Source organism: Sceloporus undulatus, chromosome 4 (assembly GCF_019175285.1).
Source record: "Sceloporus undulatus isolate JIND9_A2432 ecotype Alabama chromosome 4, SceUnd_v1.1, whole genome shotgun sequence".
In the NCBI taxonomy this organism is placed as follows: Eukaryota; Metazoa; Chordata; class Lepidosauria; order Squamata; family Phrynosomatidae; genus Sceloporus; species Sceloporus undulatus.
The window spans coordinates 136832654-136848758 of record NC_056525.1 but is presented as its reverse complement, the minus strand read 5'-3'; the positions used below and the strand labels follow the sequence as shown (position 1 = coordinate 136848758).

The 16105-nt window shown below is 39.6% G+C and overlaps 1 protein-coding gene across 1 annotated transcript in view; it reads left to right on the top strand.

Moving 5' to 3' along the window:
• The window catches only part of PSD2 (pleckstrin and Sec7 domain containing 2), an 81004-nt gene extending 64899 nt beyond the window's left edge, over window positions 1–16105 (top strand). Inside the window, exons 10-15 of the mRNA XM_042465448.1 lie at window positions 796–986; window positions 3413–3483; window positions 6404–6561; window positions 12405–12549; window positions 14048–14191; window positions 14477–16105. Coding sequence (XP_042321382.1) covers window positions 796–986; window positions 3413–3483; window positions 6404–6561; window positions 12405–12549; window positions 14048–14191; window positions 14477–14698 — 931 coding nt within the window. The 3' untranslated portion in view covers window positions 14699–16105. The remainder of the gene's footprint in view (window positions 1–795; window positions 987–3412; window positions 3484–6403; window positions 6562–12404; window positions 12550–14047; window positions 14192–14476) is intronic.

Here is a 16105-nt window from a genome sequence, read left to right as displayed (position 1 = left end):
AACTGTTAGACCCAGTCCTACCCTCTGCAGCAGAGAACAAGGTTGCACCCTCCTCTTTGTAACATCCCTTGAGGTATTTAAAGAGTGTGATCATGTCACCCCTCAGGAGGATGCTATGCATCTTCTCCCCAAGGAGAGGAGTGGCCACCTATTTTGGTATAGAAGCTAATCGTTACTTTAATTATTCTCCTTCCCCCATCACTTTATCCTACCCCAAGCTTAAAGCTAAGAGATATGGAGAGGACAATGGAGAGCTCCTATTATCACCCTGTTAACTGCAAAGGACACTTTCTGGAAATCTGATTCCTGGTTACCTGCTTTACTGTGTAGAGATCCTGTGCAAATGAATGATAGTCCCCACCCATCAACAGAGGGGCTGCTTTCTGGGTTTTGTCAAGATACAAAGAAACTGTGCTAGAGGCAAAAGTCGATCCCCACAGGGAACTCTCTTTCCTCAAGCATCCCTTGAGGGAAGGCTGGTTCCCTCCCCACCCACCAAATGCAGCAGCCTGAATGTTGTCTTGGAATATAACCAATGTGGAAACGGATGGATATTATCATCTTCACTACTTTTCAGAGAAATTTCTTTCTAAGGCTACTTGTAGAAAAACTGCTCTGGGAAGGCAGGGACTGTTTGCATTCCCTCATCATATTCAAAAGTGCACCTTTAGAGCAAGATTTAATAACACCAGTTCCTGATGATTGTCTCATCCCTAAAGGTGCACAACCATTTCAAATGTCAATTCCTACCTTTCAGCTTCTGTTTAACTTATTTACTATTCTTTTATTCCCAAGGGATGAAGATGAGCTCCGAAAGTCATTGTCAGAGCTAGTGGATGATAAGTTTGGTGCCAGTGCCAAGAAAATGACAAGGATAGTTGATGGCAGCAATCCCTTCCTGGATGTTCCCCAGGCCCAGAATGCCATTACTTACAAGCATGGAATCCTCACTCGGAAGACACATGCGGACATGGATGGGAAGAGAAGTAGGTCTATGCCTGTGGGGTGTATAGCGGAGTGTTAGAGGGGCTGTTGAAATGCTAAGCTCTTCAGGGCTGGGTGATGCATTTACCATTAGCCTACAAATCAGGATAGAATATATGCATAACTTGGAAATGCGGCCATGTTGGCTGGTGGATTTTAGGAGTTGTGGTTCAAAAAAGTAACTTTTCAACACTCAGATTATATATTCTTCTTGATTTCCCAGGTATGAATAATAGTCCTTTTTAAGTCATTGCACAAGATTTTCTTATACAGCTCATCCAGATTGGGCTGAAAAAGTAGGGGTTCATGCAACATTGCTCCTTGGGTTTGGGTGGGTTTTGCCAGTTGGTATTGCCACTCATTCCATCCTTTTGTGGGCTTTGTTTGTAGGATTCCTTTTCCCCCCCAAAGACTGGGATGGTTTGCTGAGGTGCTGCTGTGGTTTGGAGGGCAATTTTTCTTTTCTCTGTTTTTAAATTTATTTTTCCATCCACAGAGCTGTAGTTTTATTGATTCACTATAGCAGTGTACCTCTAAAAATAAGAAAGGAAAAGAAAGGAGGAGACAAGAAGAAAACACGTTCTTCCGGTACATCTCAGAATTAAAAAGAAACCCATTTGAGTGTGGGAACAAAATGTTGCAACTGCTGCCAAGAATTGCCAGAAAATAGGCCAGGACAACCAAAACATTATTTGGATGTTTAAGAAAAGGGGAAGAAGAAACAGAACTACAGGAACAAATAGTGCACTCTCCTGATATATTTGCCATGTCTGCAGGAGCCTATAGTTTCTTCCCTACTGTGGTAGCTTTTGGATCCAGTTACTTGGTTACTTGGTTTAATACACGCTTCATCCCGGAGGGTATGCAAGGTTCTTATCTAACTTTGTTTGGAGACCAAAAGGTTGAAACAAGAACAAAGAAATAGCCAGAGCTACCATTCCTGATGGAGCTGCAGACTCAAAAAAACCCTTCTTTTTCTAGAACCAACCACCAGGAAATGATCCTTAAACAGGAAGCAACACTTTTAGAGATTTGTACCATACAACATAAAATGGTACCCTGATCAAATAGTGATCAGGTAATGAGGAACAACAGTATGTCTAGCCCTATAGTTCCTGAATAGCAATGGAACTGTGGGGGGGGGGGGGACAAGAATGTAGCTCTTACACTGCTGCTGGTCACAATGAAGGGGGCTAGGAGCCCTTAGTATCTATTATTATTATTATTATTATTATTATTATTATTAATATAGTGCTGTAGATTTGCATAGCGCTGTACATACAAACAATAAAATAGATAAGAGTCTACCATCTTTCAGTTGGCAAAGGGGATCATCTAATAAACAAGGAGCCTATTCTTGTGGATACAGACTTCTGCTGGATTAGCAGGTTGGCGACTTTGCCAGGCTGCTTATTGCAGCTATTCCATATAGATTTTTCCTCAGCTCCAGAGTAAAATAACCCCATCACATTGTAATTCCTTTGGATATAAAGCATGGGGGATAAAAGGATTAGTTCTTCATTTTTATTTTGTTCATTCTTGATAATAATGAGAACAACAATGAGATTTGAGAGATTAAGCATTTTTTTTTTTACCTCATTGGCATAAATGATCATCTGGATGTTTCAACAGTGTCTTGAGTCAGCAGGCACCTTGTTCTTTCCATCTCATTAACTATGCTCATCATTTATTGCTCTGTTTACTATCTTTTTAAATTCTCCTCTGTTTCTTCCTACCATGAAATGAGTGGTGTATAATTTGGTATTTTGTGTCCAGGACACATCTTGCCTCACTAATTGCTATTTTTGAAGCATCTACTCCCACTGCAAACTATTGCTTAAAAGCTGCCCTTATCTACTACATTAGTAAACTGTTTGGGTGGTAGGCAAGGGTGTGTGAAATCAACAGAAAAGCAATGTTGATAATGGTTTCCCTTCACTACCTTTTATTCCCATCTTTTATTATTTTTCATGGATTAACTCACACCTAGTCTTGCCATGGGCATCTTCCAACAGTTGGTAATAAGGGGGGAAATAAACTCATCCAGCCCTAATGCACTGAAAATATTAATAGTTATTTTAAAAGTTCTTATTAAAATTGTTAAATACAAAGATATTAATAGATTCCATAAAAATGTTTCTGTTACTTTTGGGGGAGGGAAATGTGTGTATGCTATTTTGGACCATTTTTAACCGTTTTAATTGGGATATATATATATATATATATATATACAGTATATTGCTAACACACTGTGAATTATAAATGCCATAAATTAATTATATCATTTACCACCAAAACAATTAAAGTTAGTAAATTTTTTAAATGATTTCAGCCTTATTGTAAACGCTCATGTTTCCAAGCTCTGGTTTCTTCTGTGATGTCTTACAGTAACATTATCATAGGGGAAAAAATAACCCATGTTTTTCAGCTCCCAGGGGACGAAGAGGGTGGAAGAAGTTTTATGCTGTGCTCAAAGGAACCATCCTGTACTTGCAAAAGGTAAAGAGAATCGGCTACTCTGTTCCATAATGCTGAAGATTCTTTTCCCCACAGAATGATGTCTCTCCAAAGCAAGGATTTCCACCTAAAACAAATTATGCAAGGGACAATAACTGGTAAGAATCCAGCACAGAGAGTGCTCTTTTGGTTCAGACTGAGGAGGATATCTAACCAGTACTCTGTTTCCAGCACTGCTAGCTAGATACTGTCTTGTAAACAAGGCCAGAGATTCCTCTCTTGATTATTCACAGGCACACTGCCTCTGAACATGGAATTTTCATATAACTGTTGTAACCAAAACATTTCAAAAATCAGTAGTTGTATGTTCAAATGGACATCCAACGGATACAAGTGGACATATGCAATGGACATGCAGTCAGAATATATTTTTTAAAAAATCCCTGGTTGTAGTTAAAAGTCATGTAATACACTACTTAAAGATGGTTTAACATTATCTTAAGTCTCAGACATTCTGACAACCACATGAAGCTTGAACATATGCTTATTAATGTGTATTTAAGATTTTGCACAGTAGTTGAGGATTGTAATAATAATAATAATAATAATAATAATAATAATATTTGTATCCTGTCTCTCCTTGTATTGGATCGAGACGGGTAACAACAAACAAGAGAACAATAAAAATGCTACACAACAAACCACAAGTAAAAACATAGCAAAACATCCTAAAACTCCCTCACATCCTAAAATAGAGTTAGAACAATTCCCAATAAAATGCTCCCAATAAAATCAATCGCAATCACAGTCCAGTGGCAACAACTATGCCATTGGAGAGTAAACATTTCCGAGGTGGTCAGTTTGGGAAGGCCTGCCGGAAGAGATCCGTTTTTATTGCCTTCTTAAAGGCTTCCAAAGATGTTATATGGCACATCTCCTCCGGCAGGTCATTCCAGATTTTTGGAGCGGCAACAGAAAATGTCCTCTGGGAAGTCGTTACCAGTCTGGTTTTCTTAGACTGCAAGAGATTCTTCCCAGAGGACCTGAGAGTGCGGGAAGGATTGTATGGGAATACCTGTTAACTGATTGGTCCTTTGAGCTTTTGCAAGACAGAAGCCATAGAAGAGTTAGGAGGACCACAGTCACTGTATGGAAGAAACTATTGTTTTCTGCAGATGATGAATCCCCTGGATCAACAACATGTTAATGGGATACAATTAATGCAGGATCTCCTGGATTGTTACAGGGCAGAGGAGAGAAAAATAACCCCTTGGAACTCTATAATCGCCACAGAAGAAGAAATGAACAAGAATGCCATGATCATAGGCATTCTTGGTGACACCAGAGAGTGTCAAACGGCATGGTGGTGTCACAAACACCAGTTTCCAGGTAGATCATGGCATATAAAAGTCAGCACAATTTTTCATGGGGCTGCATTAATGACATTTTATTTTATTTTATTTTATTTTGTCTAGAGGAAAAATATATTTGTCCTATATCCTACACTTTGATACAGTCATGGCTGTAACTCTTGGTTACCATGAAGATAGAAATAGCAATAGAAAGTACATTTCTATACCGCTTATCAGTGCACTTAAGCACTCCTTAAGTGGTTTACAATGTGTAAGCTAATTGCCCCCAACAAGCTGGATATTCATTTTACCGACCTTGGAAGGATACAAGCCTGAGTTGAGATTCAGCCCTAGGGTAATACTGAACTCGCAACCTTGCAATTTGTGAGTAAGCTGCTGCAGTACAGGCATTTAACCACTGTGCCACCAGTGTAAAGGTACACAAAGATTCCCCCTAGTAATTTTCCATTTGCTCATCATTGCCCAAGCTGAATATGGAGAAGAGATTTGTAGGTTAAATTATCTTGAGAGTCAGAGGTTCTGTATCTCTGTACTAGTTAAATAATTTATGAGAAAGCACTAGCCAATGAACTCATTCCATTCATTGTTCTTGGACTCAAGCCACGGTTTCTTCAAGCAAGTGGTATTGCCCATTTGCAAATGTCCTTTGACTCTTCTCTCTTTTAATGCATCTTTTTCTTTCCTTTATTTGACATCTGTTTGTTGTTTAAGGGAGAACCTGGATAAGCAGCTCCCGGGTACCTTTTATGAAGCCTAGTGAATCCCTTTCAGCCTGAGTATACCAGAGTTATTATAACTATAAAATAATAATAATAAAATAATAAATAAATAATTTTTTTATTTCTATCCCACTTTTTGCCAGGCAATCAAAGCAGCGTACAACAGGTTAAAATACAGCCATATATACATAATGCCCCCCCCCCTTAAAACAAGATTAAACAATGTAAGATTAAAAACTACATATTAAAACCGACTAAGCTAAATAAAAATCATCATGGGCAGAGTTCACTGGATGGGAAGTCTTATTTGTGGCCGAGCATTTATTCCGGGAAGGCTTGCCGGAAGAGATCCGTCTTAATGGCCTTTTTAAAGCTCTCTAGATTGGTGATTTGACGGATCTCGTCCGGCATACCATTCCATAAGTTCGGAGCAGCTGCAGAGAATGCCCTCTGGGAGGTCGCCGTCAACCTGGTCTTTAAGGGCTGTAATAAATTCCTCCCAGAGGACTTGAACATACGAGGCGGATTGTATGGAAGCAGGCGATCCCTTAGATAGGTTGGGCCCAAGCCATGTAGGGCTTTAAAGGTGATAACCAACACCTTGTACTGTGCCCGGAAACTGATATGCAGCCAGTGGAGTGACTTCAGTATTGGTGTTATATGGTCACTCCTTGCTGTTCCTGTGACCAACCTGGCTGCCATATTCTGTACCAACTGGAGTTTCCAGACTAGGCACAAGGGTAGCCCCATGTAGAGCGCATTGCAAAAATCCAGTCTTGAGGTTACCAGTGCATGTACTATAGTTTTGAGGTCACCCTGTTCCAGGAAAGGTCGCAGCTGGCGTATAACTGTCTCTCTTCTCCTTTACAGGATGAATATAAACCTGACAAAGAACTTTCTGAAGTAGACTTAAAGAATGCTATTCGTATTCACCATGCCTTAGCCACAAAAGCCTCTGATTATAGCAAAAAATCCAATGTGCTGAAGCTGAAAACAGCCGACTGGCGAGTGTTCCTTTTCCAAGCCCCGTAAGTGCCAAAGGAGAAGCTGCATGAAGTTGTTTTCATTTGTCTTTTGATCTGGCAAATTGTAGACTGCCTTATCGTTCCCCACATCAAGGAGCTTTTTGCATCTACCAGGGACATAACTACAGGGGTGCGGGATGTGTAGGCCACACCAGGTGACACCTTACGAGGGGATGGCAGCACTGCTCCCCAAATATCTGCCTTTTGGCAGAAACAGGCTGTGACACCTTCGTCCCTTTAAGATGGTAAAGAGATGGTGTGAGTGGGGCAAGGCTGAATGGGAGGAGAAAGGAGAGGCTCCAGGAAATTTTAATAAAATAAAATATATATATATTAAAATTTTCTTTAAAAATATCACATCTTACCAAAGTTTCACTTTAAACTATGTACAAATAAAAATACATTTAGGCTGCGTTCTTGATATTGTAATGTAAATGTATACTTTTAATTTTGCTAGTTGTTTATGTCAAAATAATTGCTGTTATATTCAGTGATTTGGGGGCTCCAATTTATGAGTAATTTTATTAGTACAAAAATGCTACTAAGGATTCTGTATGGTGTGGTATGGCAGGAAGTTAAGGGGGCATGATACCATGAGTTACCATACCTGGTGATGGCAACCTAGTGCCACTGGCATCTACATTGTAATTAAGAGCATCTTAACATATTTGTAAGTATAAAAGACAGAACTGGAAAACAAGGCATCATTGCTTAACTGGTTTTATATCTTTGAATTCATCTACATGGTAGAAATAATGCAGTATGACACCACTTTAAGTATTGTATCTCCATCATGTTGAATCCTAAGATTTGTAGTTTTACAAGGTCTTTAGCTTTCTCTGACAAAGAGTGCTGGTGCCACACAAAAGTACAAATCCAAGGATTGTGTGCAATGGAGCCATGACAGTTAAAGTGGTGTCAAAATGCATTATTTCTACATTCACCCCTTATGTTAAACTACACAATACATTTCTACCACAGAAGCTAAGTAGATCTGCAAGCTTCCAGGGTGATAAAGCATCTAGGAATCCTGTGCAAATTATTCTGAGCTCTTTGGAAGAAAAAGACAAGCATATATGTTAATCTATCTAAATTAATTTAAATGCATTCACTCTGATTTTCAGGGATTCACAAATTAGATTTTGCCTCAGAGTATTAATAGTAGTAATAATAGTAGTAGAAGAAGAACAAGAACAAGAAGAAGAACAATGAATGAATTTATAGTGAAACATTGCTTCTCTTAGCTATCAAGGGCCCAAGACTCACTGGCCAAAAGCAGTGTGCTGGTGTCGAAACTAGGGTTCCAGAGCATGCAGCAACCACACGCTTTGGAACCCTAGTCCGGATGAGAGGCGGCATCATGGCGGTGTCCTGTCCACATAGGCACCACCATGATGACAATGATGACATGCAGTATCTGCACATTGCTGCGTGTTGCATATGGCACGAGTGCACCAATGGTGCACTCGTGATGTACGCAATGCATCACAAAAAGGACCCGGAAGAACTGGGTTCTTTTTACTGTGGAGGGACGCCACGTGGTGGCGTCCTTCCTCAGTTAAAACAGGCAACTCCAGCTTGCCATTTTGGGGTGGCCTGTACTGCCCCAAGAATATAGTAAAAGACCTTGAACACATGCAGACAGTCTTTTCCTTTAAACTCAGCAAGCAGTAGCCTTCTTATTTGGCTAAATTGAGAGGAGTAGGCAATAAAACACATGGCATTGTTCCCCAGAAGCCTGAATCTACTTCAGTTCTCTTTCTGAAAATTACAGATTGGCATAACTCTTAAACAAGGTTAACAATCTTTCCCTCTCTTCCAAATGAATCGACAATAGATTTTGATTCTGCCCCTCAGTGGTTTGTCTTCATGTTTCCTACCCAGTCTCAAGAGGACAAAACAAAGGGAGATAGTCTTCTTTGTTTGTTTATTTATTTCTACATTCATTGTGTGCATGGGGGGGAGAAAGAAACTCAGCCACAGACTTACCTGTTCAGCCTGTTTGTAGGCTACACAACATACCATTCAGGTACCATCTTTCTCCCTCAGGCTGCATTCCATTATCCCTCCACAATGTGGTGTAAATATCTGAATACAGAGATAAACTATGCCAGCAGTAGGCAACCACCATGCAAAATAGCATGATTGCACAACAGATGTCAATGATTGGGTTTGTTGCTGTTGTTGTTGTTGTTGTTGTTGTATGCCTTCAAGTCATCTCCAATTTATGGCAGCCCTAAGGCAAACCTATCTTGGCACATTTCTCCAGAGGGGGATTCCCATTGCCATCCTCTGAGGCTGAGAGAGTGTGACTTGCCCAAGGTCACCCAGTAGATTTACATGGCCAAGTCAGGATTTGAAACCTGGTCTCCAGAGTTCTGAGACCCATCACCGTGAATGAACAACCTCAATGTACAATGCAGTGCCATAATGCACAACTGCAATGTACTGTATAATTGCAGTTTGCAATGTAGAACTACAGTGTGAAATGTTTTTGTAAATGCAATTCCACTTCTGCCTTTCTCTACGAAATATAACAATGCCACTATGGCAAATAGTTCACCCCGTGTATGGTGTGATTTATGCCTGTATGTCACTAATGGGATGCTAGCCAATGTGCGTTGGTCTCTTTCCCAGACACTTGTAAACTTCTGCTAAGTATTCTCCCATTATTTTCCCCTTATGAAGGTCCATGGGATTATGTTGTGCATATACAGAAATATACCTGTACATACATATTTCTGCACAGCACGTGCAACTGCAGAAATGTACATTTCTGCATGTACTCTGTTTTCTGTGCACATTTTTGTGCAGAATAATTCATGGGGTGAAGCTGTATAGAAATGTTACTGCTGCATTATTATTCCCAATAGGATATTCCATGGGCTGGGAAACTTTTATCTCTGCAGAGAAATGAACAAATATTCTTTCTACTCCAAACATGGAGAGGCAGAGAAACACAGTGAACAGGCCCAAGGAGATATTGAAAATGATGTAATTATGCTTCCCTTAAGGCCATTGAGCAGATTTTCAGTATTTCCAAAAAAGGAAAGGAAAGGGAGAGAAGGAACCTTTGCAGAACTCATTGAGCACTAGAGAAACACCAACATTATTCTGGGACCATCATTTAGTTTCATTAACATAGCTTCCCTCTCTGACAATTATGGCTGGAAAAGACCAAAGACTTTATAAGATCTGGCTTATTGGTGGGTGTATATATTGAGGATTATCACTAATAATAAGAAACACTGAATATATTTAGATAAGAAAGTTTCATTTGTTTCTTTTAACCATTTGTGATGGCTTTTGGATCCAATTCAATTGGGATTCTGTTCTGGTTAAGACAGAACATGATCTTCTCAGGGATATGGGGGGCAGACATGGAAATTATTACTCTGTTAATTCTTCTGGACCTTTCAGTGGTTCTCAGCACCACAAACATTTTATTATTTTATTTTCTGTATTACCTGCCTGGTTTGGGTCTTGGGAGCAGTGTGGTACATGGCTTCCACACCTACATAATGATATGGTACACTAGAGGATTCAGAAACTCCCGTCCTACATCACCTCATGGGAATTTTCCTTTCCAATACTAGAGAGACCCATGCAACTAAACAGTATTTACATGAAACCCATGTAATTTGGAGTGTGATGTGAGCAGTATGCCATCAGCATGCAGCTCTGCTTCCCCTTTTGTTCTAATCCATATGGAGTGGATTCCCCATGCAAGTATCTGAAGTCTGTGAATGACTGAATGAGAGCTAGCAAACTCAAACTCACCCCACATAAAATGTGAATGTGGATGGTGGGAGGCCCACCATTGTTAGAGGTTATGCAGGTGTGCCATATGACTCTCAGGGGCCAGATTTGCAGTCTGAAGCATGTGCAGTACCTGGATTTGGTTTTAATACTGGCGTCCATAGCTATGAGTGCCTTTTATGAGTTTACTTTGGATGAGATGTTCCCTCACTTGATGGACATAGACCGGGACCTGGCCACTCTCGTGCATGTTATTGTAGCTTCTAGACTGAATTATGATAAGGTGTTCCAGCTTCCATTTAGCTTTCCTAAATACTGTTAGAGATATCAGTTATGGTCTGGGTTCAAGTATCAGAAATCTGAGTTAGTTACCAGTTACTGTCCAGGCATTTTACTGAGCCCAGAATGTCTTACATACCCACTTTCAGTTTTCACATGTGTATTCATCACCTTGGGTCCCATACAGAGAGAAAGGCAGGATATAAAATAAATAAATATCCACTCCCACCAATTATGCTTTTCTGGAAGTCTGACTGCCTCAAATTGATGAACAAGAGCTTTTCTATGATAGCATTGGATGCTATCCAGAAAAACACATCACACCATCTCTGCAATTCTGTACTAAGAATGCATTCCATTTCCAGTGGACATGCATGACTCCTCTGTAAAACCATTTTATTTTATAGGAGTCTTCAGCTGACGGACTATATACCTTTTTGAAAGCTAATGCTGTTTTATTTCTATGCCGTATTTTAAGACACATTTATCTCTATTGATTTTCTATCTGGTTAAAATGTTTTATTATGGTACTAGTTGTAAATGCATTGGTTGCCCAGTTTTGATCAAAAGACAGGCTACAGATTATTATTATTATTATTATTATTATTATTATTATTATTATTATTATTATTTAAAAAAGGAGGAAATAAACATGTTGGAAAGAACTTGCTAGAGTTACAAACATCTAGATTAATCTCAACTTCCCAAAGAGCATTCACTGTAGCAGTTCCAATCTCCCGGAAGAGATCCCTCTTATTACTTCCTTGGATGCTTTCAAGGGGGCAGTTAAAATGGATCTCTTTCGGCGAGCTTACCCACCTGACTTAGTATAAGAAATATTGTTCTGTTTTTGACCAAGATTGTATATCTCTATTCCTCCCTTGCTTTCTAACAGAATTTGTTTTAAAGAAACTATTTGTAAATTATTGTATTTTATTGATATGATTTGTATATTTTATCAGGTTGTAATCCCACCTGGATCCATCTGGGTGAGGCAGGAAAATATAAATAAAATTATTATTATTATTATTATTATTATTATTATTATTATTATTATTATTATTATTATTATTATTATCTTCCTTACTCCCAATATGAGTACTTCATCGCTTACAATGTAGAATTAAAACAAAATTATATATTTTATGCATTATTTAAACTGAGACCTTAATGAGCGTCAGCATTGGCATCAGCCAATGTTAGTCTCTATACCTGTGCAATGGCTGAAGCTTCTGGAATTCATGCGTAACATGGCATTGCATTGTACTGGTTGACTGGCTTAAATCCATCCTTGGCATTTCAGAGCTTTGTTTCCAGTTTCTCCATCACTTCTGTGAATTGTTCTGCAAGATGCAATGAAGAAACAACAGCTGTTGAAGTTTCATGCACAATAAGGCTCTAAATAATCTAACTGTGACCCAAATACATCTTATACTGTTTGAGCGCAAGAGCCAACTGCTCCTGCTTTTCTAAGGGAACAAAAGCTTTCAAAATTCTACAAAACTGGCTCCTGTGGATAGCTGAAAAGAGTTAATTTTGGCTTCTATTGAGATGTGTGAATCCATTGACTAAGATCCTTGCCTTTTTTCACAATCTATAGAAGCTCTGAAGGACTGTTTTATGGGCTCAGATGACAGATCAGTTAAAAATCCTCCATGGCCAATCCAACTTTCTAAACAAGTTTACTGTATTAACATGGCATGTGTGTTCTTTCTTTCCCCTTCCCCTTTCGCTATTTTTCTTACTCTTTTTCAATTTCTTTCACTTTCTCTGACCCTTCTTCCTCCAACTTTGTTTGCTTTTCATAGAAGCAAAGGAGAAATGCTGTCCTGGATCCTGAGAATAAACTTGGTGGCTGCTATTTTTTCTGCCCCTGCATTTCCAGCTGCTATCTGCTCGATGAAGAAATTCTGCCGTCCTCTCCTGCCATCTTCAATAACTAAAATCTGTCAGGTAAAAAGGAAAGCCTCTGCAAAAGTGTGTGTGTGTGAGACAATAGAATGACCATCAAGCATAGCGCCAACATTGGTCTTGGACTAGGTTTTTCCCATCCGCAACCATTGCAAGGTTATTATATTCACCAAGAATCATAGAAGATCACAGCTTAGGGTTAAAGAAAATGATGTGCTTCTAAATTCTGCTTCCTTAACTAGTCTGCAATATTTATCCAGTCTTGGATAAAAGTGAGAGGCATATAGTTTACATGCTGCCATTCATTCCAGTTTCAGGACCTTTGTGGTTCATAGTATTTTTGTGTCTAAAATATATTTAAAACCCAGCTTTTTGTTGCATGTAGCTAGCCCCAAGGTAGCACTCAATCATCATAACTGAAATCACAGTGCAACTCTAGATAAACACCAATACAAGGGAGAATTCAATTTGGAGAATAAAGTTCAGAATACATAAGCTGTATTGCAAAAGAAATTCTATCGTGGAACTTTTTTTTTAACCATTGTGGAGCATTTAAAAATAGTATCCTACACTTGCAGTCTGAAGTGGTGTACTCCATTCAACTTGATCCCTGCCCCCACTCTCATTTCATGCCACACACTCTTATGAGAGATATCTTGAAGTTTATACTTCTAGGGGGCTAAACAAACCACCCCTTTGGAGTGACCTGCTGTTGCCTCCTTCCTCGCCGGATCAGGGCTGCAGCAACAACAGACCACAGCACCGATCTGGAGGGTTTTTTGGCCCTAAAAAGACTGGCAAAATGCTGTTCCTTTTCCAGCTGTAAAAAGGGTGCCTTTGTAGTGGTGGCGGCACTTTCTGGCACTTCTTTTGGCATGCATCATCTGGACGTCATGCCAAAGGAGCACCATGATGCCACCTGCCATGCGGTTGGGCGGTCAGCGTGATGGCAGCTTGCGGCTGCAGTCGGGGCATGCGTCGTGTGACCACCACACCTCCACTCTGCTCTGAGGCCAGCATTAAATGCCAGTCTATCCAGCCCCTAAGTAAATGCTTGATGTTACTTGCAATGCTACAGGCAAAATATATTTAATTCTTTCATAGAAAGACTACTTTTCCTCTAGTTAACCAATGGACATCTTGGTGTGTGCACGTGCATGTGCACATGCACACACACACAAGCTGTTGTAGGGGTGGGTTCACATTTCTACTAATGAACAGGAAAAAATACAACCCAGGGCCTTCTGGAATATTTAAATGGCTACTTCCCCATCAGATACCAAACATAGATCAACAGAACATTGGAATTAGTGGGCCCTGATACAGCTCCTCTAATATGGCAGGTACTGGCACTGGAACTGTTCTCTTCAGTGGTTTGACAGTTATATCATGTAAACCGGTGAATGAAATTTGTGGGTTGGAGAACCTAGTCACAAGCCCAAATATACGTCTCCAGAAAAGTGCCATGTCTGCAGTCTGGTAGATGCCTGCACACATGTTCATTTCTGTTGACATCTTTCTCTCTGCACACTTTCTCCAGGAGGAACAGCTGCAGTCTCATGAGAGCAAAATGAAACAAATCGTAGATGAGTTAACTGAGCACAAATTACATCCAGTAGCAAAAGGCCTCAAGTCAAAAGAAGCTGAAGAATATCGTCTGAAAGAACATTACTTAATATTTGAGGTAAGGTTTCTTCCATCTTCTGACAAGCAATCCAGGAGACAAAGGCAGCTAAGAAAGGTTCCCTTTTAAGACTACAGTCCTCCTGTGGCCTGGCTGATAATGACTGGGAAAACATAGTTTCATGATCTCCTTTTAAAAATGACATTTAAAACAAATGTTTCCTGGCTGTAAAATAAACTAGTATGTACATTTCTGAGACTACACTATTCCTCTGTGGCAAAAAGGCTCCACTTTGAATAGATGGAAGAGTCAAATATTTTTATTCTGTTTTATTGTCCTCCACAGAAAAGCCGTTATGACACATACATAAATCTCCTGTGTGTGAAGATAAAAGCTGGGACAGATGATCTGGAAAAAATTGAAGCCAACCTCTTCACAATGGAGACTGAAGATAGTTCCTTGAGGAAGACTTGTTCTAGCCCTTCCATAAGCCAAGGACAGGTGCCTGCTGTAAACAGCAAAGTCGAGAAAGACGTTATAGAACAGAGTACTTCAAGCAACCAGTAAATACAGGTAACCAGTAAGTGATAGCTGGTCTTCTGACTGCAACTTATGAGCACAATTATTTCTTAGATGTACATTATGTACATGACGCAAATATGTCAACGGAACAAATTCAAAAGAAGCCGTAGTTTACAATGATTCTCTCCTGGTGCTTGAGTATTTCAGAATCATAGGCTATCCATACCGATTATTACTGTAGAGATTTCTTTATTGTGCATGCAATAAAAGGACAGGTGTTCCATACAAGGGCTGGACTGTTCTTTGGCCAGCTCCTTTTCCTTGTGAATACCTGGATTTTCCATTAGGCAGCTTGACAACAGTACCTGGGCTACAGGGAGACACTACCAAATCTGTTCCTTTATTTCTAACAACCATCAGTAGGATTGTAGTACTACAGTCCTTTCAATACAGATGTAAAGGAACACCAGAACACCTGCAATTGTACAGGGTCAGTTGCTGCATACTGCAGTGCTAACAGGTTCTGGGGTGGACAGAATAGATGTTGAATCAGATGACTGGTTTTCACATGAATTCCATAAGTGACAGACACGTCGCAATAACTGCATTACCTGCCCTACTGCCAAAACTTAGATATTGAAGGTTCAAGACTTAAATATGTAATGTTGTAAAGGTAAACCTATTCCAGAACACTAGCAGGAAGAAAATAACTTTAATATACAGGGATCTTAGCAGTGCTAAGTAATGTTTTGAAACTGTAATATTTAATTAACATTTCTTTTTCTGTTTTGTAACAAAAAAATCCCATCTGGCTTTGCTGCAGTACAGGCGCTGCTGTTGCCATACACTCCACTGCCGTAAATAGCCAATTCACTGCTGCTTCTCTTATGCCCATTCCTTCTGCTTCTGCTTCTGCTTCCTGGGCATCCAAGCAACTGCAAGTTAAGCCTCATGCGCGGGGAGGGTGGGAAGTGGAGCTGCTGATCACAGATAGCTGTACATATTCCATTTTGCTGTCAGCGTAAATATAGTCACTTAATGGGATGTTGTGCTTCTATTACTTTCTTGCTGTGCTAAAAGTGATTCCGCTGCATTTTCAAGGCCTCCAGCACTTTATTTACTGATTGATTCATTTTCATCTTCTTTTCTAGACATGTTCACACTTAATCAAGTTCCAGTTTTAAAGGATCTTGTAGCTGCTAATTACAGTAATTTACAGTTTATATTTTTGCAGCTTTTTAAAATAAAGATAATAAAGAGATTTGTTTGGATTCTCTCTGCCTTTGAGAATTTATAAATTATTGAGTTTCCATGTTTCTTACCACTGAGAAGTTACCACCCTGTTTTGCCACCCCCTTTTTTAATCTCTTTGGTTTTTTTGTACAGTTTGATAGTTTTATTTGACGGGATGCACTAAGAATCATGTACAAATAAATGATGATAAGCCTGTTA